Below are 27,922 nucleotides of genomic sequence, written 5' to 3' on the forward strand. Positions count from 1 at the left end.
TCATTTCCACATTATGATAATTTTAATTTAAAAAAATGGAGGGAAGAAAAATACCACATACAGGATGCAGAAGGTGAAGACGGTTTGTTTATCCATATTTGAAATAAAGAGAGGTGATATTTACAGAATGAAGGCTGGAGAGGAGTCCGTAACGATCCTGCTGTCGTCCTAATAATCAAATTTACTGCAAATATCTGCAGTTCCATAATTGGGGTTTTACTTGCTCTGAGCAAGGGGCTTTTTGCAACTGTTCCAAAGCAGCTTTTGCCAAGGGCCGCCCCCCCCCTCTTAAAACCACAGAGCTGGCAGGGATAATAGGAGGTGACAGGGAACCTCTTTGGCTGTCAAGTTGTCTCTCCACACCCAACACAAACTATGCAATAAAAGGCAACGCTGCTTCTCCAGAGGTGTCCTTCATCCTGGTGCGCTGCCAACTTTTCAAGTGTCTCAGCAGGTACATTCCTGCCCCGTGAAAAGATACTCGTTTTTCCTTTGTTTGCACACTCTAAACAAAGACAAATTGGTTTGGAGAGATTTGGGGGAGGAGGAGGGGTTGGGGAAAACCCACCCATTATTTTAGCATGTTGTGCGAATGAAGCAATCCCGTGGAATTATACAGAGCAGCGATTTGGTAACTTTAAGACCTGCGGATTTCAACTCCCAGAATTCCGCAGCCGGAACTTTTTTCCTTCTAAAAAATGGCAAAATAAAAAATAAAAAAATTCCAAGTACATTTGAGTTGTTTCATGGAGTTATTCTATAATGCAATTTTATTAAAACTTCATATTATTGTTTTTTTTCCCAAAGGGACGGAGGGAGGAAGAAAAAGAAAAGAAAAGAAAAGAAAAGAAAAGAAAAGAAAAGAAAAGAAAAGAAAAGAAAAGAAAGGAAAGGAAAGGGAAGGAAGGAAGGAAGGAAGGAAGGAAGGAAGGAAGGAAGAAGAAAGAAAGAAAGAAAGAAAGAAAGAAAGAAAGAAAGAAAGAAAGAAAGAAAGAAAGGAGGGAGGGAGGGAGGGAGGGAGGGAGGGAGGGAGGGAGGAAGGAAGGAAGGAAGGAAGGAAGGAAGGAAGGAAGGAAGGAAGGAAGGAAGGAAGGAAGGAAGGAAGGAAACAAGGAATTAAAAGGGAGGGAGGGAAAGATAGGAAGGAAGGAGGAAGGGAGGAAGGAAGGAAGGAGGGTGAGAGGAAGGAAGATGACTGTACTTTTAGAATTTACATTTTCCCCGCTTTTGTTTCAGTCGGTGGCATCTGCACAGTGATCCAGACCAAAGCCAAAACTACTTTAGAAGAATGGGGGGAAAATTACTTTCTCCTTGGCCCTTATTTTGAGCACAATGTAAAGACACAAGTGGAACTTTGTGAACCTCCCAACGCAGCAGTGAAGAAAGCCATGGATGTGATAAAAGCCAATGGGTATCAGGTAAAAGAATTTTCCCCTAGAAAATTTAAACGTCTTAAAATGTCTAAAGTTGTAAAGAGTTATTGGGGTCATTAATTCCCTCTCCTCTGTTCACATCAATAAATAAACAAACAAATCCAAATTATTATTATTTTTTTTGTAATAGTTGGCAAACTAGTCTCTGCTGGAATAGGTCCAAGATACTTCAAATTCATTTGGAATTTTTTGTTACTCTTTGGTAAAAATGTTGCCCTCATTCTTATTATTTCCTAGGATAAATAAATGGACTTTCAGGTCATTGACTGGCTCAATTATTACTGGCCCAGCAGTTAAGTGATGTTAACCAAAATAAAGGTAGTCCTCGTGTTATGGCTGCAATGGGATGTACCCATTATGGTCATAACTCATGATGCTTGTAAAGCAGGTCAGTCAATTTGGCTAACCTTTTTTTGTGGCTTTCATTCATTCATTCATTCCTCCATTTTCTATGGCTGTCCAATTCAACCAAGTGACTCTGGGAAAGCTTACAAGGCTAACATTGTAAAATAATTAAAACAATTTAAAAGACATTAAAACAATAAAAACATCCAAAAAAATAGCAGCCGTTATGCAAATCATTGAAGTTGCTGCAATCGTTAAGCCAACTGACGGTTCGCTAGGAGCGTGGGTTTGCCAAAAAAAAAAAATAGAAGTAAATGCCAGTGTTCGGCAAAATTGCTATTTATTACAATTCACCCCAAATCTTTGTGTGGGCCTTGGTAAATTCTTAATTGCCAAGATGAAGTCATTGAATTAAAGCAGAGGTCCCCAAGCCCCAGTTTGTGGACCGGTACTGGGCCACGGCATGCCAGCAACCAGTCCGCACAAACAAGCGTAGCCCCATCCGAGGGATGCAGGCAGCACACAAAACCACGCCTCCTCTGGTCTGCGGAAAAACCTCTCTCCATGGAACTGGTCCCTGGTGCCCCAAAGGTTGGAGACCTCTGAATTAAAGAACCGATTATATCGCCTGACTTGTATTGTTGAGCAATGAGTGTGGACTGTGTCATCCCATGGTTTGCCCTATCTCTTCTGCCTCCCTTTAACAGGTCCATTTCGGGAGATGGCTGATTGAAGGAAGCCCATACGTGGTCTTGTTCGATATAGCATCAGCAGCTTGGAATCTGGATAGATGGAAAGGGGAATTCTGGGAAGCCAGCCATATTGGAATTCCTTACCATGACAGAGAAGCAAATGATGTTCTCATCTTTGGATCGCTAACTGCCTGGTTTTTGAAAGAGGTGCTGTGTTTGGAGCTGAACTACTCATCTATCTTTCTACCTGTGTAGACCATCACCTCTAGTGCTCTGGTAGCCTCTGATGCTGGTGGCCAAGCGAGCATCCAGCCTGCCAGATCAAGGGGGGAAATCCACAGGTAGCCCTTGGAATCCCTCTGGATCGAGAAAAATCTCTGGGGTGGACTTTGATCCCTCTTCCTTTGATAGACCTGGGCAGCATTTGCAAAGGAAGATAGAGTTGTCCTTGGGGGGGAGACAGGAAAGAGCCATTAGGAAGGAACTTGGCTAATGAATTGTATGAACCAGAGATAAAAGAAAGCACAAAGAACAAACAAAATTAAGACAGGGTTATTCTGAATTCCTTTCTTACACTTCATCCTATCTCTTGACTTGGTGATCTCCTGCTCAGGTCTCTCCTTAACGACACGTTCATGCTTTCCCCAAGTTTACTTTTAAATTCTTTCACAGCGACAATCCTCATTCAAACCAAGAAATGATCTATCTCAGGGGTCCCCAAGCCCCAGTCCATGGACCAGTACCGGGCCGCGGCATGCCAGCAACTGGTCTGCACAAACAAGCAAAGCCCTATCCGTGGGATGAAGGCGGCACACAAAACCAGGTCCCCTCAGGTCCACGGAAAAATCTCTCTCCATGTAACCGGTTCCTGATGCCCCAAAGGTTGGGGACCTCTGATCTATCTAACCATGCGAAGGGCTGGTGGCAATCCTTCAATGATTTGATTGGATTTTTATCCTACCCTTGATTTGGGTCAACTCAAGACAGCTAACCTTCTTGCCTCCTATTTTCCCCACAACAACCTTGTGGAGTGGTTTGGGCTGAGAGAGAGTGGCTGGCCCCAAATTACCTAACTTTCTGACATTAGGACTAGAACTCGTGATCTTCTGGCTTCTAGCCCACTGTCTTAGCAAGCACACTGCATTGATTCCTGTCCGATCGCACGTCAACTGTCCTGCGACAGATCTGTTGCAGGATGTACCGAGTCATAGGTAAGTTGTTACACAGTACTAGCCTGTGGTTGTCATGGAGGCCCTGAAAACCTGGACCTTCCATGAGCCTGTTTCCAGGGTAGGGTGACTGAAATTTCCTGACCCTCAACAGACAAGGAACTACAAACCCCAGCACCAGCCAGAGAAAATCCTCCATGTACCACGAAGCTTTAAGTACTGTCTGGAGGGCTTTGTCTGATAGTATTGACCCTACCCTAGTTATTGGCTTAGCTCAGGGGTAGGCAACCTTGGCTCTTTTATGACTCATGAACTTCAAGTCCCAGAATTCCTGAGCCAGCATGGCTCAGCATGGAAACCTCTCCCTTTCCCCTCAGCATGGCTGGCTCAGGAATTCTGGGAGTTGAAGTCCATGAGTCATAAAAGAGCCAAGGTTGCCTACCCCTGGCTTAGCTAATCCAGATTTCCCAAAATTCCATGGATAGTTAAGATAGTTAAGATAATCTTTATTGTCATTTTTTATTGTGTGCACAACAGCACACCTCAAAAATGAAATTTAGTTGCCTAGGAGAACTTATGGGAAAAGTAAAATGGCTGCTTAGAACTTGGGTGATGATTGTTGTTGTTAGCTGCGAAGTCGTGTCCGACCCATTGCGACCCTATGGACAACGTTCCTCCAGGCCTTCCTGTCCTCCACCATCTTCTGGAGTCCATTTAAGCTCATGCCTACTGCTTCAGTGACTCCATCCAGCCACCTCATTCTCTGTCGTCCCCTTCTTCTCTTGCCCTCAGTCTTTCCCAGCATTAGGCTCTTCTCCAGTGATTCCTTCCTTCTCATTAGGTGGCCAAAGGATTTGAGTTTCAACTTCAGGATCTGGCCTTCTAAAGAGCAGTCAGGGTTGATCTCCTCTAGGACTGACCGGTTTGATCGCCTTGCAGTCCAAGGGACTCGCAGGAGTCTTCTCCAGCACCACAGTTCAAAGGCCTCAATTCTTTGGCGCTCAGCCTTTCTTATGGTCCAACTTTCACTACCATACATTGCAACTGGGAAGACCATAGCCTTGACTATACGCACTTTTGCTGACAGGGTGATGTCTCTGCTTTTTAGTGTGCTGTCTAGATTTGTCATGGCTTTCCTCCTGAGGAGCAAGCTTCTTTTAATTTCTTGGCTACAGTCCCCATCTGCAGTGATCTTGGAGCCCAGGAAAATAAAATCTGTCACTACCTCCATTTCTTCCCCATCTATTTGCCAGGAATTGAGAGGGCTGGATGCTATGATCTTGGTTTTCTTAATGTTAAATTTCAACCCAAGTTTTTCACTCTCCTTCTTCACCCGCAACAAGAGGCTCTTTAGTTCTTCATTTTCTGCCATTAGAGTGGTATCATCTGCATATCTTAGGTTGTTGATATTTGTTCCGGCAATCTTAATTCCAAGTTTTGATTCATCTAGCCCCGCCTTTCTCATGATGTGCTCTGCATATAAGTTAAATAGGCAGGGCGACAGTATACAGCCTTGCCGGACTCCTTTCCCAATTTTGAACCAATCAGTGGTTCCGTGTCCAGTTCTCACTGTTGCTTCTTGGCCCACATATAGGTTTCTCGAGAGACAAATAAGATGGTCTGGTATGCCCATCTCTTTAAGAACTTGCCACAGTTTGTTATGATCCACACAATCAAAGGCTTTAGCATAGTTAATGAAGCAAGAAGTAGATGCTTTTCTGGAACTCTCTAGCTTTCTCCATGATCCAGCGTATGTTTGCAATTTGATCTCTAGTTCCTCTGCCTCTTCAAAATCCTGCCTGTACTTCTGGTAGTTCTCGATCCACATACTGCTGGAGTCTAGCTTGTAGGATTTTAAGCATAACTTTACTAACATGAGAAATGAGTGCAATGGTGTGATAGTTTGAACATTCTTTGGCACTGCCTTTCTTTGGTATTGGAATGTAAACTGATCTTTTCCAATCCTGTGGCCACTGTTGAGTTTTCCAAATTTGCTGGCAAATTGAGTGTAGCACTTTTACTGCATCGTGATGATGGTGAGTGGATTGTTGTCCATCTTTCACCATCAGGAACAGTGACTTCCTGGCAAAAAATGACAGGTCTCTGCTCTTTAACTATGCCTAAACCTTCCTGTGTGTGTGTAAATTCTAGCAAATGGAAGCTTGAATAAACAGAGGAAGTACATATTCAATGCTCAGAGTCACTCAGTCACTAAATTAACCCATGTTCTGATGTACGTTATTGTAGGGGCTCCTCCACTTTGGCAACTTTAAGACTTGTGGACTTCAACTTCAAGTTGACTAGCAGAAATCAGCATGGTTTAGACAGAGACTTAAAGATATATCCATGTCCTCTCTTTCTTGCATACATCACCTGCTCTTACGTAAAGAGATTTTTATCTGAGGTCACTTCTTTTCTTCCTAAATATCTATGGAGATTCTTAATCATCCAGGTCCTGGTTTGTCCCAAAGGTGCTTTCCCAGTAGGCAAGTGGACTTTCTTGGGGGGTTTTTTCCTTGAAAACATTTCGCTTCTCATTCAAGAAGCTTCTTCAGTTCTAACCAGTTGTGTAACTGAACTGGTAACAGAACTGAAAAAGCTTCTTGGATGAGAAGTGAAACGCTTTCAAAGAAAAATACCAATAAAGTCCACTTGCCTTTTGGAAAAGCACCTGTGGGATTTTCCCCCCCTAGGTACACATACACACACACACACTTGCAGGGGTCTTCAAACTTGGCCCTTTTATGACTTGTGGACTTCAACTCCCAGAATTCCTCAGCCAGCGTGCCTGACTGAGGAAATCTGGGAATTGAAGTCCACAAGTCATAAAAGTCGACAAGTCATAAAAGGGCCATGTTTGAAGACCACCTGCATTCTTGATGGGACATATAATTAATGAAATGCTAGGCTTTGCCTATCCTTACAATGCATATATATTCTAAATAAATCTTCCTATTGTAAAACTGCTTCACTAATCACCGCTCTGGTTATAAAATTCCCAGTCTCAGGAATGCACCTTGCCCAGACAGGATCAACTGAATCATTAAATAACCACAGAATTCACTCAAAGCTCTAAGGCCTTTTCTTCCCATCCAGCAGGAGGTTGGACCAGAACACCTCCAAGGCAGTGGTGGGATTCAGCCAGTTCACACCACCTCGGCAGAACCGGTAGCTAATTTTTTGTTGCCCAGGCCCCGAAAGGACTTCCGGAAGTGGCATCCACACAGAGAACCGGTTGTTCACATATTTCAATCCCAACACTGCTCCAAGGTCCCTCCCAACTCTATCGTTCGATGTTCATCCCCCCAACAAACTAAGTTGAAAATGAATGACTGTACTTTTAACACACTGAGCAAATGAACGACGAGGTGTTTTTTTTAACCGACTTGGTTATTGATATTGTAAGTACCCAGCTGTTGCACGTTTATTCTCTTCCCTCTTTAAATTTGGAGATTGCTGAGATGTAAAAGTTAGCAGGGGATATCATAAGCTCCCCCTGTTTCTCTCTCTTTACAGCTTGCCAGTCAGTTTGAAGAGAAGCCCAATGTTATAGCTCACTTCCACGAATGGCAAACCGGCCCCGGCCTTATCCTGTGCCGGTTCAGGAAGATTCCAGTTGCTACCATTTTCACAACACACGCGACCCTGTTAGGAAGGTACCTCTGTGCAGCCAGCATAGACTTCTACAATCATTTGGATCAGGTGAGGAAACATGGCTTGTCTTTGCCTCTCTCCTCGCCGGTGTGATTCTATAAACTCTCTCGGTGTAACGGTACGTGGGAATGACCTTGGGAGATAGCGGGGGAAGCCTTAACTGATCTGATAAAGCAGGTCTTGTGAACCCAGCTCTGACATTCTTACTGGAATGTACTAAACAGTTTTGATACAGCAGCTTTAAAATCAAGCATCTTCTGCTCCCAAGTATAACAGCCCATGAGCCGTGATGGCGCAGTGGTTAGAAGGCAGTACTGCAGGCTACTTCTGCTGACTGCAGGCTGCCAGCAGTTTGGCAGTTCGATCCTGACTGGCTCAAGGTTGACTCAGCCTTTCATCCATCTGAGGTCGGTAAAATGAGGAGCCAGATTGTTGGGGGCGATAGGCTGACTCTGTAAACCGCTTAGAGAGGGCTACGAAGCACTGCGAAGCGGCATATAAGCCTAAGTGCTTTTTTTATTGCTATTGCCGTAATGACATGTGGAAACGGCCTTGGAAGACAGGGACAGGAGCCTGGGAGAGAGAGAGAGATGGTGCCTAGGGAACTGTCAGATAAGAAAGGGCATCGCCTGCAGCTGCATCATGGGTGAAGAAAGAGACTCAGAAGAGACACCACTCAATTCTCAGACTGTAAAAGAGGCAGTGAGAGACTTGCCAGGTAAACCAGATGGGAAATACAGCCAGATGAGTTAATTCTAATAGTCAGATAAGAGAGAGCTTAGCCTGCAGCTGTATAAATGGGTGGAGAAAGAGGGACAGAAAGGACCTTCTCTCTGGGTTCCCAAGCTGTAAATGAGACAGCGCCAGATCCGTACGTTCAAACCTGTAAGATGTCACGTTTCCGACATATGGGTTTTTCAAGTGACTCTGAGGCATTGTTTACCTTAAAAGTCCTTTATTAGCCTAATACACCGGCAAATGCTTGCTCGAAGGAAGCTGGAATCTGAAATCTCCGCCTCTTGCACAATATATTAAAACACAATTCTCCACCTTTCTAATTTTGTCATTAATCATACTCTCCAATTAATTTAAAGAATCAGTTTCCCTTCTGTTAGAAAACCCGCCAAGGCCTTATCTTCTTTAGTTAGAGATGGCCTTGAAGGTGCAATCCTACTCGTCCCCTCTCCCAACCTTAAACTAAATCTCTTAAAGCAATACACAAGTTTAACATATGACATGGCTACTTCTTCATCTCTTGTCAAGCAATAACATTCGATGTTAGCAGCGTTGACATAAGATTTTGTTCATGTAGCTTTAAAGTAGAATTAGCTTTGAAAGCCGTGAGGTTTTGATCAGTGTCTTGGTGAGGGTGAGTGGGACCCCCTCACTCCATCGCATAGGGTCTGTCGTGCTTCCATCTTTTATAGTAAATTTTAGTGTTTAATGGTTAGGATTGTCCAGAGTCATTGGGTTATACAGGTTTGATGAAATTCTTGTTGTTATTATGGTTTGGAAGAATGTCAACTTTCCACCAAGCTGATGTCCTATTGACCTACTGGACAAAAATGCATCTATTCCCAAGACGAATGCCAGTAGATTCCATCAGTAAACAAGCCCATGCCAAAATGGCAACACTATGTAGTGACATCATCATGCAAATATCGTTGTCCTGATGTCTGTTGCAGGTTCTTAAGGGCAGTGTTTACATAACAATGTTGTTACAGATATTTCTTAGTTGCCTCTCCCTGCCCTGCAGCAGTGTTCCAATATCTGAGGGGCTGTCCCAAAGAAGAGGGGGTCAACCTATTCTCCAAAGCACCTGAAGGCAAGACAAGAAGCAACGGATGGAAACTAATCAAGGAGAGAAGCAACCTAGGACTGAGGAGAAATTTCCTGACAGTGAGGACAATCAAGCAGTGGAACGGCTTGCATTCAGAAGCTGTGGGCGCTCCATCACTGGAGGTTTTTAAGAAGAGACTGGACAGCCATTTGTCTGAAATGGTATAGGGTTTCCTGCCTGAGCAGGGGGTTGGACTAGCAGACCTCCAAGGCCCCTCCAAGGCCTCTGTTATTCTATTATTCTGTCCTGACTCCCTCCGTCAACTCTAATACTTACTTACAAGCGTAGCAGTACTGTTTGAAAACTTCCTTCATCTGTGATATTTTTCCTTCCATTTAACAGTTTGATATAGATAAAGAAGCAGGGGAAAGGCAGATATACCACAGGTACTGCATGGAGCGGGCATCAGTGCATTGTGCGCATGTCTTTACCACGGTCTCTCAGATAACGGCCATAGAAGCGGAGCACATGTTGAAGAGAGCAACTGGTAAGCACCATCTTTCTCACAGCATACGGGATAGGATAGGATAGGATAGGATAGGATAGGATAGGATAGGATAGGATAGGATAGGATAGGATAGGATAGGATAGGATAGGATAAGATGGGTTGGGATGGGATGGGACGGGACGGGACAGGACGGGACAGGACAGGATATCTTTATTGTCATTGTGTAACTCACAACAAAATTAAGTGCTGTCCACAGTGCACACTACTCAGAAGTAAAAAGCACAAATAAGAACATACATTATATACACACATCTTTCACATTCTATTCACTGTTGCGCTGCCCCTAATATTGCACTTCAACATTGCACTACTATACTATGGTATTTAATATGGTTACAGCTCTGGGATAAAAACTGTTTTTCAGCCTATTTGTCTTTGTTTTTATTATCCTGTACCATCTGCCAGATGGTAACAGTTCAAAAAAAGAATGTCCAGGATGAGATAGTCTTTAAGAGTGTTTTGAGCTTTCCTAAGACATCAGGAACTGTACAGTTCATCCCGGGGGGGAGGGGGGGAGACGGCAGCCAATAATCCTCCGGGCGATGGTAATGACCCTCTGGAGCGCTTTCCTATCTGCTACTGTGCAGTTGGCAAACCACACACAAATGCAATAGTTTAGAATGCCCTAAAGCAAAAAGATTTTGGGTTAAAATACATTTATGGTTGGAGAAGATGACTAAAAAACAAATAGACTTTAAACCAGAGTAATTTTTGATAGGAATAATAGGAGCCAATTATGAGAAAGTTTGCAGATATCTAATACTACATATATTAACAGCAGCAAGAATTGTATTTGCCCAACACTGGAAAAATGAAAACTTACCAAAAGTACTAATTAAGAAGGGACGCGGTGGCTCAGTGGGTTAAGACGCTGAACTTGTCGATCTGAAGGTCGGCAGTTTGGCGGGTTGAATCCCGAGTGCCGTGTAGCAGAGTGAGCGCCTGTTACTCGTCCCAGCTTCTGCCAACCTAGCAGTTCGAAAGCACGTAAAAATGCAAGTAGAAAAATAGGGACCACTACGGTGGGAAGGTAACAGCGTTCCGTGCGCCTTTGGCGTCTAGTCATGCCGGCCACATGACCACGGAGACGTCCTCGGACAAGCGCTGGCTCTTCGGCTTTGAAACGGAGATGAGCACCAGCCCCTAGAGTCGGAAACGACTAGTACGCATGTGCGGGGGAACCTTTACCTTTACCTTACTAATTAAGAAAATTCTAGAGTGTGCAGAAATGGATAGATTGACTTTAAAGATTAAAGAGAAAGAAGACTCTGTACTTTAGAACATGGGATAATTTCTATCAATGGCTAGAAAAACGAGTCAGAGAGAAAGGAACGTGATATGTAATTTTGAATATTTTTTTTTAATTTTTATTTTTTTTATTTTAATTCCATTTATATCCCGAAGACTCAGGGCGGCTTACAAGCTTTAGCAGTAGCCTGACACTATATATTAGTGTCAGAATCCATTTATATCATATTCATAAATGTATATTTAAAACATTATTCCATGGATTCTGCCATCTCCTGAAGAGAAGAGAATGGATGTGTTTTGAACCGGTATTAGGCATTTCAAAGGAAAAGAGAAGCCTTTTGAACTGGGGAAACAAAAGGGAGGGCTAGCATCTGGCTTGTGTCACGGAAGAGAGCAATAAACATGAAAGGTCCTAAGTTCCTTCTTCCCACGAGAGGGATGATACGAGATAAAGGATGGGGGACTGACCAAATGGGGCTAAGTGGGGTTAAACCGGGAACTCTATATAAGGGTTTACTTCGTGGAATAATATTAAGTCCTGTCTCATTTCCTACAACCAAGCATGTCATAGTAAAGATTCTTTTTGGAATAGATTTGACTCCAAGAATTTTGTCTTCCTAAGACGTGGTTTGGGGTGGGTCCTGACAATTAGCAAGAGAAAGGCTATTGAGTGATTAATTAACATATTGTTTATGATAATTAATTATATCTATTATTGTTAGTTAATTACATGTACCCAGACACTATGCTGTTTTCTAAATATTGAAAATGTTACTTGGAAAAACCCCAACAGTTTTTCATTCAGTTGTTGTATCCTGACAACTGGAAACAACAGTTGTCAGGCTGGCCTTCTTAACCAAAGTTTATTTTTATTTTTTATTTTATTTTAATTCCATTTATATCCCGCCCTTCTCCGAAGACTCAGGGTGGCTTACAAGCCTTCTTAACCAATGCTATAACCAATGCTATAACATGAGCACATAAACATATTCTCAAAGATATTTCTTTAATAGTGAGAACAGGGGGAGCCTAACCATGAAAGAGTAATGTTGAAATCCTGAGGTTGGTTGTTTTCTTGCACACGTTTCATTACCCAGGGCTGATGTTGTTACCTAGTTTGGGTAATGAAATGTCTGCAAGAAAACAACCAGCCTCAGAGGGCACCAAGGACTCCTCGTTTCAACCCTTCAGTAAAAGAATTAGGATTTCTGCAGCTTCTTTGGCTTCAGGTGAAAAGAAGGTGATAGTGCTGGCCATTATCTCAGTATATTTATAAAATAAAAACCTAAAGTTTTAAATGAATCCCATCATAGCACTCTCTGGCATAAAAGAGCATAAAGAACAATGTGAAATATTGAGGAGTCCCAAAATCATGAGAACTTGATCCCTACTATTTATAAGCCAATAGTACTCAGTCACATAAAATAAGGTTTACAAGTTCTGTATCTAGAGACATCTCAGGAGGATAGATTGGCAGATAATATGAAATGTCAGCAAAACATCCAGTAGAATGTATTACCATTTTTTGGAATAGGGCACCTATCAAGGGCATCAAGACTTAGCATCAGATTGCAAGGTCTTTAAATAATTTTCTCTTTATTCAGAGAAAATTGAAGTTGAGATGCCTGTGCCAGAACTGTTTGTAAAGAACAATTTGAAACTGGCACATGTCAATGTGCAAAGTTGTGAAATGTGCCTGTTGCTCAGAAAAAGGTCAACGATCCTTGAGGAAGTAGATCATTAAGCCTGGCATTTGCCCAAGTGCATTACAGTTTACAATCTGTGGGGAATCTATGTGTGGATAGAAGATAATTCTTTTCCAAATCACTGCTTCAGGATATAGACTAATAATTAAGGTTGATTGTAGAGCTGCCTTCGGAACCATTATTTGAACAAATAATGGTTTGCTTCAAATAATTATATGTGAGTGTGTCAATGTCCCACCATCATCTCAGTTATTCTTCTTCCCTTCCCTTCCCTTCCCTTCTCCTCTCTTCTGCATCTAGTCTAGTCCTAGTCCTAGTCCTAGTCCTGTGGTAGTCCTAGCCCAGGGGTAGGCAACCTTGGCTCTTTTATGACTCATGGACTTCAACTCCCAGAATTCCTGAGCCAGCCATGCTGAGGGGAAGGGAGAGGTTACCAAACTGAGCCATGCTGGCTCAGGAATTCTGGGAGTTGAAGTCCACGAGTCATAAAAGAGCCAAGGTTGCCTACCCCTGTCCTAGCCCATTCTGTTCTACTATACTTTACTCCTACTCTACTCTACTCTACTCTACTCTACTCTACTCTACTCTACTCCACTCCATTCCAGTGGCATTCTATTCTATATTGGTACTGATATTCTATTGGTACAATTTTTATTGTACCAATAGACGAGAATATTTGTAGCTCAGGGTTGAACTGTGGAGTCCTTGCTGCTCTCTGAGATTGGTCGTTTTCTTGCAGACATTTGATTACCCAACTAGACACTGAAGATGTTGCCTAGTTTGGTAATGAAATGTCTGCAAAAATTAACCAAGCTTGGGGACCAGCAAGGACTTCATAATCTTGAGGACTTGGAAAGCACGGCCTAGAGAGTAAGGAAAATGATAGAATGATGGAGAACTTTGCTTTGTTTAAAATTCTGGGAAATCAGGAATCCAAATCATCCAATACACACACACACACACAAACACACATACCACACAGAAGGTTTCCTACCACAAAATTGCGAGGTCAGGTGGTAGTGAGTCAATAATGAAAAAGGGATAGAACTAATGTGCTTATCCCTATCTTCCCTCCCTTGCTGGAATAGAAAAACAAGCTGCTAGATATTCTTAGCAAGTTGTATCTTTGTGATGGAATGTAGTAAGGAGGTGGATTCCCAGGAGGGAGGGGGCACATTCCAGAGGAGTAAGAGGCAACTCAGCCCAAATAGTGTGTGAGAGAGAAAGAGGGTGAAGATAGCCCCTCCTTAACAGTTCCCAGAGGATATTGTAGATGCAGATAGTAGAATCCTCAGTCTGGTGAGATCTTGTCTGTAAGGGGGGAACAATAACAAAACCTGGAAGAATCACCATGGGTTTGGGCCTGACACCAATTTGCCAAGTTGGGGATTCTACTATCTACATCTACAATATACAGTACTCTGAGAACAATCAAGGAGAGTCTGCCTTCACCCTCTTTCTCTCACACAAGCTATCTGGGCCAAGTTGCCTCTTACTGCAGCCCCTTCCTCCTGGCGATCCACCTCCTCCCTACATTCGGTCACAATCTTTAATGTTTGCGGAAAGAATGAATTTTCATCGGGTAGAGCCAGAGGTGCAGAAAGGTGTCGTGTGCAAAATAAGATTGTGTCATGTCTACGCTAACCACAGACCTCCCGTGTTTTCTGTGTGGTTCTTCTTAGACGTGGCAGGAATTGAACTCGGCTCCTTTTTCATGCAGACCACAGGCTTCTAAATAGAGTTATAGATCTCCCTCTTTAGATTTGTGAAATCAAAGTTTGAAAAACAATGTGTGTGTGTGTGTGTGTGTGTATACATTACAATTCCTGAAGGAGCAACTTCTCAGCTTCTTATCCTAGTTGTGACTACACCTCTAAATTCATTGTCTTTCTTTTCCTTTAACCAGATGTTGTCACACCCAATGGGCTAAATATTAAGAAATTCTCGGCTATGCATGAATTTCAGAATTTGCACGCCACCAATAAAGCCAGGATCCAAGAGTTCATTCGAGGTCATTTCTACGGGTAGGATATGCCTTTCAAAATTGATATCTGCATCACTCTGAAATATAGGCACAAGGAAGAGATGCTATATTTCCAACCAAGCAGATGAAGAAGAAAAAAATGCACTGTAGAATAGAATAGAATAGAATAGAATAGAATAGAATAGAATAGAATAGAATAGAATAGAATAGAATAGAATAGAATAGAATAGAATAGAATAGAATAGAATAGAATAGAATAGAATAGAATAGAATAGATGCAATAAAGAAGAATAGAATAGAATAGAATAGAATAGAATAGAATAGAATAGAATAGAATAGAATAGAATAGAATAGAATAGAATAGAATAGAATAGAATAGAATAGAATAGAATAGAATAGGAGCTGGGAGGGACCTTGGAGGTCTTCTAGTCCAGCCCCCCGCTCAACCTATACCATCTCAGAAAAGACCCTTTGATTTCTAAAACCGGCTGGGGAAGATTGCAGATGGTAAGAACTGCAACAGTTATGAATACACACTGGTTGCGAAGTGCCCGAATTTTGTAACTGTGAGGACTGGTTGTAAGTCACTTTCCCCCCCTGTGTTGTAATTTTGAACAGTGATTGAATGGATGGTTGTAAATTGAGGTCTACCTGTATGCCATCTTGCAAATTGGTTTACATATGTTCACTATTTTTAATTCTGCATCTGAAATAGTAGGGTGTTTTACAGTAACAAGTCTTCTGCTGTCAATGTCAGATTAGAAGATTCACCAAGCTATTTTGACCCTTCTCTGCTTCAAAGGGTTAAGAATTACTGGGTGTTTGGTAAAAGCAGAGGAAAAAAACAAAGTGGTTTAATCAGTCTCCTATTTTGCTGGTCACTTTTCCTTCTTCAAATCTAAAATCCTGAAGAGCTGGGTTTGCACTTTATGCTGACAAGGTTAAAATGGGCTGGATAATTAATGATCTAGCACTGTGGTGGCGAACCTATGGCATGCGTGCCACAGGTGGCACACAGAGCCCTCTCTGTGGGCATGTGCACCGTCGTCCCAGTCCTAGGTCTTCATCTGGGTTTTATAAAACCTTTTCGCTTTAGGCCTCTGCCACAGTGTGCAAAAAAAAAGTTCAATCAATCAATTTCAACTTCTCATGGGAAAAAAAAATATCTCGCAAAGTTGGAATTGATTGATTAACCTTTTTAGTCCCACCCAGTCTAGCATTACCACCACAGCCATGCCCACTCATTTGGCCACACGCACCCGGCACCTGACAATACGTAAGTGGGTTTAGGGTTGCAGTTTGGGCACTCGGTCTCTAAAAGGTTTGCCATCACTGGTTTAGCATGTTAAGAGAACCTAAATTAGTGTGTCCAACCTTGGTAACTTTAAGACCTGTCGACTTCAAGTCCCAGAATTCTGGCTGGGGAATTTTGGGAGTTGAAGTCCATAAGTCTTAAAGTTGGCTTCCGGTTCCTGTTAAGCAGCGAAGCAGTTGAGGGATTCGGAATGCTGAGCCCTTCAGCTGAATTTCTTTCTGTTTGGGGACCCTAAATGGGCCAGGAGCTGCCCCAGAGAGGTGGCAATGAAGGAAGGAAATCCCAGGGACCTAGGAGAGACGGCGGTCTCCCCAAATGGTCCAGGAGAAGGCCTCCAGAAACCATCAGAAGAAAGGCTAGCCTAACTTCAGAGTCTAGCCCAAGCTGCAAACAACGGAAGTCAAAAGCTCGAGTTTAAACTGATTGTAAACAGTGCATTTGAATCTGGGTAAAAATATTGATTTTATCTATCCTACCTACCTACTTTTCTGAACAAGAGAATTCCCAAAAATAAAAGACCTCTGAGAGAAGAAGGAGTTTTCCCCCCCACCTTTTGGCTATTGGAAGCTGCAAATTTTATGCTTTAGGGAGGGAAAAGACTAGAAAGATCTGAAAAATGAACCAACCCTGACATCTACTGGTGGACGAGGATTATTTGGGGATAAATTTATGTCTCTGCCCTTCAAAGTTCTCAATAAACACAGCTGTGTAGATAAAGTGAGACTAGCAAATCTGAGGCAATGAATACTTCACAAGAGGAAATATATGATAAGCGGCAACCATTTCAAAGGATAATGATTTTAAACTACAAAGAAATACAGAACAACTTTGAAAGTATGAATCAAGTTATCTCCAATTTAATTTCACTCCAAGAAAATTCTCAGGAAAATATAGCAGAGATGACTGAACATAATTCTGAGGATAGAGACTTAAAGATGGAACCTTATAAAACAAAAGAATATGATTCAATTCAAGTGGAAGAAAAGATAACTTACATCTCAATGCTTTGAAGCACCTTTGAGGATAAGAAAAAGGACTTGTAAAATATTCTATAGAGATATGAGGAAAAACACCAGAATTGGAGAGACAAAAGATAACAAGAGAAGTGAAGAGAAAAGGAAGGAAAAAGATTCCTAATAAAAAGGAGTGGGCAAATGCTGATTTAACTTCTTCATCTACATTAACACCTATGACTAAACAGAAAAATCTTTTGATTCAGCAAAGTACATTGATTAAGAAAGACACTGGGCAGAGAAAAAAGATTAAAATGGAAACTAAGAAACTAGATGATGGGACCTATCAGAGACAATATTTAAAAAAGAAGCATTTGTTTGAATATGGTTAAAGAAATAGAAAAACTTTGGAATGAACTTTACAACTAATATAGTATGCTTCTTTCCTTTCTGTAAAGAAAAAAAAGCTGAAATGACTTAATTAAAGCAAATGTTTTAGGTACTTAAATGTGACTGAATTTAAGAAAAGTATAAAAATGTTTTGAATTAGAGTTAAGGGATTAGATGACTAGATCTATTGAATGGAATACTTAAAGATTAAACAGATTAAATATATTCGTAACTATGGTTAAAAAGAATAAGAAATTGAGGAAATAAAAATAATTAACCTAGGAGGGATATATATTTTAAGTAGTATGTTATTTCTTATGTCTCATTGCTTTTGCTTTTATTTCCTTCTCTTTTTTTCCTTTCTCTTTTTCCTTTCTCTTTTTATTCTTTTATCTATTTCTTAAGAAATATAAAAGTGTGAGAGGGCTTATATGGAAAAAAATAGAATTAAATCTGCCAATGTAAATGTAATTAATCGTTGAGAAAATTGTCACTAGTAAGACTATTTAGAATTTGGTGGGAGAAATAAACTGAAATAAGTATTGTAATAGGATTTATGATAAGGCAACCAAAATGACTAATAAGAAAAGAAATATATTACTATTACTATTACTATTCTTTAGGAATACTGGAAAAACTATATACTCAACTGTTATTTATCAAAATAATAAAAATTGTATTAACCTAATGTTTGCAAAAAAAGGATACTTTGGGGGAAAAGGAAATCAACTAAAATTAACGTATGCAATATAGATTATAGAAATTAATTGTTAAAGATTGTTCTACAAATGTAACCCAGACAACACACTGTTTACCAATTATTGGGTAATTTATGTTTTGTTAAAAAAAATCAATAAAATATATATACAAAAAAAAAAGTCTTAAAGTTGCCAAGGTTGGACACCCTTGGCTTGACCCTTGTATTAGCATGTTGCTGAACCATGCCCTCATGCTGAGGCATAATTTGGGCATAGCATGCTTTGTGAATACAGAGATTTGTTAACCTGGTCTTAGCGTGTTGTGGGAAAACTCCATCGGTGGCAGCAAAACTGGGTTATGTTTAATGCATCTCTTCATCCTGTTCTGCAAATAGTATCCTTGGAGATGTAGGAGTCGGGGTTTCAAGAGTTTCGTTTTTAACTGAATTTTTAGCAGAAGCTTTGAGTCAATATAATGCATGTATTCACAAGTTCCCCCCCCCCCCCGGCAAGGATTATGTATAGGGGGATTTAGTCTGTTCCTTTGAGGCATTCCTTCAGCTTTGTATCAGTAGGCCCCATAGGGAGATCAGGTGTTTCTTTGCTGTTCAGGATACACACATATAGCTGAAAGCGAGCTAGGTTCTGCTCAGCTTCCAATGTTGTTGTTAGACATCTGTGACCTTTGTTCAACATCGCTGATGGTGTGTTTGTTTGAACAACAGTTTACAGCATTCTGCCCTTGTTTGCTCTCTTTTCAGCCATCTTGATTTCAACCTTGAAAAGACTTTGTTTTTCTTCATTGCCGGGAGATATGAGTTTTCCAACAAAGGAGCGGACATGTTTTTAGAGGCATTATCAAGATTAAATTTCCTACTGAGGGTAAGAAAGAGGACAAGTATCTCGGAAGCTCCCCATAGTCAGTCATAGGGAGAGCGACAATGGGTGAGACCAAAATCCAGCATTTCATGCCCTAAATGGGCAACCAGGTTGATTTCTTTGGGGAACTCACATCCATGGCTTGTCCATGCTGGCTGGGGAATTCCACAAATCTAAAAGTTGCCAAGTGACTTATTAACAATCCTCCTGTAGATATTTCTGAGAAATCAGTATATAAAGACTCACTGCCCCCACCTATGGAACCAGAATGATAGCAACAGCAATAGCACTTAGACTTGTATACCGCTTCACAGTGCTTCACAGCCCTCTCTAAGCGGTTTTACAGAGTCAGCCTATTGCCCCCAACAATCTGGGTCCTCATTTTTCCGACCTCAGAAGGATGGAAGGCTGAGTCAACCTTGATCCGGTGAGAATCGAACTGTCGAACTGCTGGCAGCTGGCAGTCAGCAGAAGTAGCCTGCAGTACTGCATTCTAACCACTGTGCTACCACATCAAGGATTAAATAGGATGTAAAAATCCTAAATGTGGAAGGATTGTCAAGACCATCAAGGTCTAGCCTGCTGTTCAGAAGAATCCTAATTAAAGTGGGTGCCTTTGCTTGATGGAATTACTATTCCATACATGCTATTACAATTGGTTTTGCTGTTGAGCTGTTCTTAACTTCATTTGGTCGTGATGGGGAACTTGTGTTGACTTTTTCTTGCATTTCATGTAGGCCTCATTTTATCACCAGGGGATTTCTGTTGCTAAGCAAGGCGATTGTTACGTGCCTTATTTTGTGATCATTTTCACCACACAATGGAACAAACCTCACTTAACAACCACCTTGCTTAGCAACAGAAACTTTGGGATCGATTGCAGTCATAAGTTGAGGACCGCTTGTACTTGAATGCCACTGTAGCTAGGGATGAGTTAAGCCTGTGTCATTCATGATCTTAGGATGAGACACAGCAGAAAAACCATGCTATCTGTCAAGTGCCAGGAAAATCAGGAGATCCAAGCAGTTCAAATGGGTATAACGATTTATTGTAAGATTAAGCGCTCCATAAGAATCTGAACTACTAACGGCCATGGGAAATTAGCAGGAGATAAGAGTAGAAGGAATTCAAATGGGCTGGATTTAGCTCTCTTTTGAGTGTGAAGTGATTTATCACTGACGATACAGTTGATCCCTCCATCGGGCTCAGACTGGTCATCTCCTTTGACCATTTGTGCAGTGGTTAAGTGCCTATAGTGCAGTGTTGGGATTCAAATACCTGAACATCTGGTTCTCTGCATGGATGCAGGCCTGGGCCTCCAAGGCCTAGAATGGATTTCCAGAAGTGACATCCATGCACTTCCAGTGGGCTGTTCTAGGCCTGGGAGACCTCCTCCAGGCCTCCAAGGCCTAGAATGGACTTCCAGAAGCAGCATGGGTTCAGCCGGTTCTCCAAACTCAACAAAATTTAGCTACCGGTTCTACTGAACTGGTGTGAACTGGCTGAATCCCGCCATTGCTATAGAGACATGGTCTAAAAGTCAGGAACAGGAAAGGCAGTGAAAGGGGAGGAAAATATCTTTACCTCTGCTAAAAATGTGCTTTTCTTTTTTAGGTGCACAGAAGTGATGTCACAGTCATTGTATTCTTTATAATGCCGGCAAAAACCAACAATTTCAATGTGGAGACATTGAAAGGCCAGGCAGTCCGAAAACAGCTTTGGTAAACTTCTTTCTGTTGTCCAATACAATGTCCTGTTTCTAATTTGAATACCGACTGGTATCCCGGAGGTGCAGTGGTTAGAATGCAGTATTCTTCTAACATTATTGTTGTTGTTGTTAATGGAGGAAGCTCAATTTCCCCATTGAAACACAGGGTCTGTTTCTTTACATTCTGTTTTACTTTTTCTTAGGGACACCGCACATTCAGTAAAGGAAAAATTTGGTAAGAAACTCTATGAAGCGCTGCTAAGGTGAGAATTCAGCAGAATTATGCACCTGTGCAATCTTTCTTTCTTTCTTTTTAATACAGATAACAAAGGATTCTGTATGTTATTTTATATTTTATATACGGAAGACACTTTGAGGTAGAAATTAATATGGCATAGCTGTGAACCGTCTACATTTATGTCTGAAGACATATCCAAAGTTGTCACTTGCTGTAGATACAGCAAACATGTTCTGGAGATCAAACTAGGATTACACGCAATGTTGTGTTTAGTTATTGTGTCTTATTTTCTAGAATTTGTCGTTAGCTTTCAAATGTTTCCCAGAGCCGGTCTTTACATAGTGCTAGAAAAAAATGTCTTTCTTGGGACACTGGAAAACCACTTCTATAGATAGTCTTTGACTTACAACATTTCATTTAGTGACCATTCAAGGTTACAGCAGCACTGAAAAATGTAGCTTACGACCTTTTTCACGGTCACATGATCAAAATTCAGGCACTTGGCAACTGACTCATACTTATGATGGTAGCAGTGTCCCAGGGTCACGTGATCCCCTTTTGCGATCTTCTGACAAGCAAAGTCAAAGGGGAAGCCGGATTCATTTAACAACGGTGTTACTAAACAAATGCAGTGGTCCACTCAACAAATGTGGCAAGAAAGATCATAAAACGGGGCAAAATTCATTTAGCGACTGTCTCACTTAGCAATAGAAATTTTGGACTCAGCTGTAATCTGAGTTGAGGATTACCTGTACTTAGCATCAAATGTACACCTATTATTCCTAGGTAGAGAAATTTTAATAAATTTTAATAGCGATTACCTCTTGGAAAATGCATTACAGTTGCTTTGAAGTAAGCTACACTGAGCTGCATGGGGTTTGAATTGGCACAGGCAACCACAGGATTATTGTAATCTGTTAATCCCAGAAGTCAATTTCAAAGACTTGCAGGAGATGGGATATACTTTTTTTTCCCCCTTAAGGAATTAATTTTCTTACATCCACAGAGGAGAAATTCCTGACATGAACAAGATCATAGATCGTGATGACCTAACTATTATGAAACGAGCCATCTATTCCACCCAGGTGAGTTTTTTCTGCAATTCTGTTCAAAATTCATTACTATTATTTGAGCCTCTTGTTCTGAGTGAAGGAGAGTGCAAAAGTTGGGTTTAAACTAAACATTAAGAAAACCAAGATCATGGCATCCAGCCCTCTCAATTCCTGGCAAATAGATGGGGAAGAAATGGATAGTGATAGATTTTATTTTCCTGTGCTCCAAGATCACCGCAGACGGGGACTGCAGCCAAGAAATTAAAAGACGCTTGCTCCTGGGGAGAAAAGCCATGGCAAATCTAGACAGCACACTAAAAAGCAGAGACATCACCCTGTCAACAAAAGTGCGTATAGTCAAGGCTATGGTCTTCCCAGTTGCAATGTATGGCAGTGAAAGCTGGACCATAAGAAAGGCTGAGCGCCAAAGAATTGAAGCCTTTGAACTATGGTGCTGGAGAAGACTCCTGCGAGTCCCTTGGACTGCAAGGCGATCCAACCGGTCAGTCCTAGAGGAGATCAACCCTCACTGCTCTTTAGAAGGCCAGATCCTGAAGTTGAAACTCAAATGCTTTGGCCACCTAATGAGAAAGAAGGACTCACTGGAGAAGAGCCTAATGCTGGGAAAGGTTGAGGGCAAGAGAAGAAGGGGACGACAGAGAATGAGGTGGCTGGATGGAGTCACTGAAGCAGTAGGCGTGAGCTTAAATGGACTCCAGAAGATGGTAGAGGACAGGAAGGCCTGGAGGAACGTTGTCCATAGGATTGCGATGGGTCGGACACGACTTCACAGCTAACAACAACAACAAACTACATTGAGTCAATAGAAGAGAATATTTGCTGCTCAGGAGTTGAAATGAGGGGTCCTTGGTGCCCTCTGAACTTGGTTGTTTTCTTGCAGACATTTTATGACCCAACTAGGTAACATCATCAGTGCTAGGAAGGGCTTTGCTCTTTGTTCATAGACTAGTGGCTTCCCCTGTAAGTGTTGATGGTGGTGTTCTTGGTGGTTCCTTGATTAAGCTGTTGTTTAGTGTTGGATTGTTTGTCTGAATGGTTAGTTCCTCATTTGGGGTGTTGTTTAATGCTTGCTTGTTGGTCTACTATTAATCTTGGTGTTAATCTCTGCTTATGTTGATGACTGGCAAAGAAGTGCTATGGTCTTTTAGTTTTATGTTTGTCTCTTTTGAATGGTATGTAGATGTGGTTTATCTCTATGTGTCAGTTGATGGCTGATTTGTCTGAGTGCTAGGCTTCCGGGAATTCTCTATCATTTTTGGATTTAACTTGATCTAGATCAGGGGTCTTCAAACTTGGCCCTTTTATGACTTGTGGACTTTAACTCCCAGAATTCGCTAGCCAGGCATGCTGGCTGAGGAATTCTGGGAGTTAAAGTCCACAAATCATAAAAGGGCCAGGTTTGAAGACTCCTGATCTAGATACTAAATCAGCTATAGCAGGTTCCCATGACAGAATAGTCCCCTGGCACCAAAAGCAGTTATGCCCCAGAAAAGATTCCCAGCATATTTTCCACCTCTTCCGATGGGCTGACTGGAAGATTCTACAAAGCTCAACCATACAAGTCCACCCCCAGTTTGAAGGAGTTTAACCCAAGCATCAATTTACATCTTTAATGCACTTCGGGCCTATATAAAATGGGCTTCTTTCATTTTATTGCAGCGGCAGAGTCTCCCACCCGTGACAACACACAACATGATCGATGACTCTGGCGATCCCATCCTGAGCACCATCAGACGGATTGGTTTGTTCAATAATCGAACGGATCGAGTTAAGGTATTAAGACGAGCTTCTTATCTCTCCCTGCTTCTTGGAGTAGACATGGTCTTATAATGCCACCTGCCCCAGATGAAGACAATGCCCAAAGAAGGACAGGATTCCCCAGCCCAGATCAGCAAAATCCCACAGACCAAACTGGCTCTGTAGTTAGATTCAGAATTATCTGTGGGAGGGGGAAGTGAAAAAAAAATATCAGGATGGCTGTCAGACCTGCCTCAGTCTAATCCCTCCATTTGGTTGAAGTGAAAAGTACTTTTACTACGAGATGACGGCTGCGGTAAAGTAGGGCGGAATCTAAAGCTCCCGCCCAACAATACCGAACTATTCCTCTCGGTTCCCCATACCTCCCCCCATGTCCAGTCCATCTTTAGCCAATCCGTCATCGTCAAGATGTTTTGGGAACACTGAAGTGGTTAGGCTGATGAAATTCCACACTCAGGGCAAACGGCCTTGAAGATGCCTGGCACGAACCAAATTCCAAACTGCTCTGATCTCCTTCAACTGTTCCTTCCTCCCAAATTCCCACTGTGGAATGTACAGATTTATTGCCCATGTGTTCCTCCTCCCTTCCCTGGTGCTTTGGTGGCACAATGCTAACAAGGTGCCAAGCCGAAGACGGTGGATTCGACAGTGGGAGCTGCAGCCCAATGATAGAAGCCCCCCAATTTGTTTTTATGTCCAATGCAACACATGTAAAAAGGGAATAGAGCTTCAGTCATTCACTGTGGAGCCAGCTTGGCCTGGGGGTTAAAGCATCAGGTTAGGAAGTGGGAGATTGTGAGTTCAAGTCCCTTTTTAGGCATGAAAGTCGGCTGGGCAACGTTAGGCCAATCCCCAGGAGACTGTGAGTTCTAGTCCCACCTTAGGCATGAAAGCCAGCTGGCTGACTTTGGGCCAATCCCCAGGAGACGGTGAGCTCTATTCCTGCCTTAGGCATTGTGGGATTCATTGTCTAGTAGTTGAAATATATAATCACCAGCCAAAACTTCCAAGAGAAAACAATGTTAATTTAGTTGTAAAAAGGTAAAGTTTCCCCTGCACATGTGTGCTAGTCGTTTCCAACTCTAGGGGCCAGTGCTCATCTCCGTTTCAAAGCCGAAGAGCCAGCGCTTGTCCGAGGACGTCTCTGTGGTCATGTGGCCGGCATGACTAGACGCCAAAGGCGCACGGAACACTGTTACCTTCCCACCGTAGTGGTCCCTATTTTTCAACTTGCATTTTTACGTGCTTTCGAACTGCTAGGTTGGCAGAAGCTGGGACAAGTAACAGGCGCTCACTCTGTTACGCGGCACTCAGGATTCAATCCACCAAACTGCCGACCTTCTGATCGACAAGCTCAGCATCCAAACCCACTGAGCCACCGTGTCCCTAATTTAGTTGTACTACTTTGCAAAGAGGGTGTTCCTCCTGCACACAGGAACAGTGGACACACTGTTAAATCATCTGTATTCTTTCTTTATATTCCCTATTGCTGTTACTAATTTACCTCCCACCTTTTCTTCATTGGCTTAGTAATCATGTTGTCACAACCTATCCAAAGCTCCTAAAGTGAATACATTATCTGCGCTTCAGATTACCTCTTCCATTACTCTTAATTCTATTGGCCCCTGCCCTTATTTACAAATTATCTTGTATGACTACTAGTTCCTAGGGCAGTGGTGACGAACCTATGGCACGCGTGCCAGAGACGGCACTCAGAGCCCTCTCTGTGGGCACGTGTGCTCTCACTCCAGCCCTGCCTCTCCCCACAGCACCCTCCTCACCAGCATCCCCCCGGAGGAGAGTCGCCTCCGGGCACAGCCCACATGGACCAGCACAGCCAAGGACATAGCAGCCGGGCAGACTTTAACAAGACTCTGCCCTCATGCCCCATCCCCTGCAGATGATGTGGGGCACGGGCAGAGGGCATGGCCACCATGCTGCTGCTGGGCCACCATGGCGATTTGCTGCAGTGGGCTGTGGAGGCGGTGGGTGGCCCTGCGGGTGGGCGGGGGCAGTTTTTGTGCACTTGGTCTCTAAAAGGTTCGCCATCACTGTCCTAGGGGTTGTCTCTAGAGTACAGTAACTATCATATCAGCAAATTCTAGTTAAGACCAGTTTTCAGCATAGCAGAGACCTTCCTAGACACAATACTCAAGTTTCAGTTAGGCCAGGGGTAGACAACCTTGGCTCTTTTATGACTTGTGGACTTCAACTCCCAGAATCCCTGAGCCAGCCATGCTGAGGGGAAAGGGAGAGGTTTCCAAGCTGAGCCATGCTGGCTCAGGAATTCTGGGACTTGAAGTCCACGAGTCATAAAAGAGCCAAGGTTGCCTACCCCTGAGCTAGGCTCATGAGATTAAAATATATACAGTGTATTTCTTCACTGGGTAGCATGTCTTCCAGTTCTGCAAAAAAACATTAGCCCTTTTTCCCACAGGCACAAAAACCAGCTAGGTGACTTTGAGCCAATCACCAAGAGTTCAAATCCCCTTTTAGGCACGAAAGCCAGCTGGGTGACTTTGGGCCAATCACCAGAAGACTCTGAGTTCTAGTTCCGCCTTCGGCATGAAAGTCACCTAGGTGACTTTGGTCCAACCGCCAGGAGTTCGAATCCATTTTTAGGCATGAAACCCAGCTGGGTGACATTGGGCCAGCCCCTCGCTCTCAGCCCAACCCACTTCACAGGATTGTTCTTGCTGTGGGGAAAACAGAAGGAAGATGTGTTGGATATGTTCTAAAAACAATACGGAATACAAATAAATAAATAAATAAAATAAAAGACTGAGAATCATAGGTACATTTGACAGAAAAAAACACACGTGGTGGTCTTAGACTGAATTGTACTCTTAGTCTGCCTGTACCGGGAAAGAACAACCCAGCTTCATTTGCCTTGCCGGTCCATCAACATTCAGCAGCAAAATGACCAAAATTCAACAGTGTGATTTCAGCCATTCTTATTGGTTGGTTTTTAAGAGCTTTTTATGGTGAGGAGGGAGAAATTTGAAGTCTCCTGTTCCATGCCCTTCTCACTGTAGGGAAAGTAGATAGTCCTCAACTTATGGCCAACCATTCATTTAATGAACAAAGTTACAACAAGTCTTGGAAAGAGTGACTTACAATCCATCCTTGATGTTGCACCATCCCATGGTAACAATTTGGCTGCTTGGCAACTGGCTCACATTTCTGACGGCGGCAGCAAACTGAGGTCAGGGGATCAAGATGTGCGACCTTCCCAGGCAGATTCTGACAAGCAAGGTCAATTGGGGAAGCCAGATTCACTTAATGATTCATTGAACAACCACATGACCCACTTAATGACTTGCAGTAAAAAGGGTTATAGAATCAGATCCAGTCAAGGGATGACTCACTTAATGACTGCATCACCTAACAATCAAAATTCTGGTACAGAGAAGAGCAACAAAGATGATTAGAGGTCTGGAGGCTAAAACACATAAGGAATGGTTGCTGAAATTGGATATGTCTAGTCTAATGAAGAGAAGGACGAGGGGTGACATGATAACAGTGTTCCAATATCTCAAGGGCTGCCCCAAAGAAGACGGAGTCAAGCTATTCTCCAAAGCGCCTGAAAGCAGGACAAGAAGCAACGGGTGGAAACTGATCAAGGAGAGAATCAGACTAGAACTAGGGAGAAATTTCCTGACAGTTAGAACAATTAATCAGTGGAACAACCTGCCTCCAGAAGCTGTGAATGCTGGAACACTGGAAGTTTTTAAAAAGAGACCGGACAGCCATTTGTCTGAAATGGTGTAAGGTTTCCTGCCTGAACAGGGGGTTGGACTAGATGACCTCCAAGATCCCTTCCAACTTTATTATTATTATTATTATTAATTGTGATCATAAGTCAAGGACTATCTATGGTTTTAAAATATTAAGTTCCATGCTTTCTGATGACATCACTTGAAGGCCTGGTGTAACCCTCCAAAAAGTCAGGGGGCTGAATTGTAGCTTCCCTGCCCCCCCCCCCCCCCAAGAAGTTATTCCTTTCAGAGTCATCTCAACATTTTGACCTCTGGACTGGCAGCCAAATGTTTAGCAACTAAGCCAGGGGTAGGGAACCTTGGCCCTTTTATGACTTGTGGACTTCAACTCCCAGAATTCCTGAGTCAGCATGGCTGGTTCAGGAATTCTGGGTAACAAAGTCCACAAGTCATAAAAGAGCCAAGGTTGCCTACCCCTGAACTAAGGCAACTGATCTTTCCCAGTACTGCCTTCTACTGAGCCGGAGAAAAACAGACTGGGAACTTGCACCTAGAACCCTTGGTAGACGATGGTTCGGGTGAGGGGGTGACATGATAGCAGCATTCTAA

General features: G+C 42.5%; 1 protein-coding gene across 2 annotated transcripts in view; it reads left to right on the forward strand.

Annotated features, from left to right (window-relative positions):
- The window catches only part of GYS2 (glycogen synthase 2), a gene marked incomplete at its 5' end in the record, with an annotated part of 39,840 nt that overhangs the window by 5,242 nt on the left and 6,676 nt on the right, over positions 1 to 27,922 (forward strand). Inside the window, 10 exons of one of the 2 annotated variants that reach the window (XM_083366105.1) lie at positions 1,237 to 1,418; positions 2,486 to 2,682; positions 7,164 to 7,341; positions 9,476 to 9,620; positions 14,505 to 14,622; positions 18,700 to 18,820; positions 20,432 to 20,538; positions 20,729 to 20,788; positions 21,770 to 21,848; positions 23,496 to 23,609. In XM_083366105.1, coding sequence (XP_083222231.1) covers positions 1,237 to 1,418; positions 2,486 to 2,682; positions 7,164 to 7,341; positions 9,476 to 9,620; positions 14,505 to 14,622; positions 18,700 to 18,820; positions 20,432 to 20,538; positions 20,729 to 20,788; positions 21,770 to 21,848; positions 23,496 to 23,609 — 1,301 coding nt within the window. Of the gene's footprint in view, positions 1 to 1,236; positions 1,419 to 2,485; positions 2,683 to 7,155; positions 7,342 to 9,475; positions 9,621 to 14,504; positions 14,623 to 18,699; positions 18,821 to 20,431; positions 20,539 to 20,728; positions 20,789 to 21,769; positions 21,849 to 23,495; positions 23,610 to 27,922 lie in introns of both variants that reach the window. The other variant, XM_083366104.1, reaches the window with a different exon arrangement.

The sequence above is a fragment of the Vipera ursinii genome (assembly GCF_947247035.1).
Source record: "Vipera ursinii genome assembly, chromosome: 6".
Classification (NCBI taxonomy): domain Eukaryota; kingdom Metazoa; phylum Chordata; class Lepidosauria; order Squamata; family Viperidae; genus Vipera; species Vipera ursinii.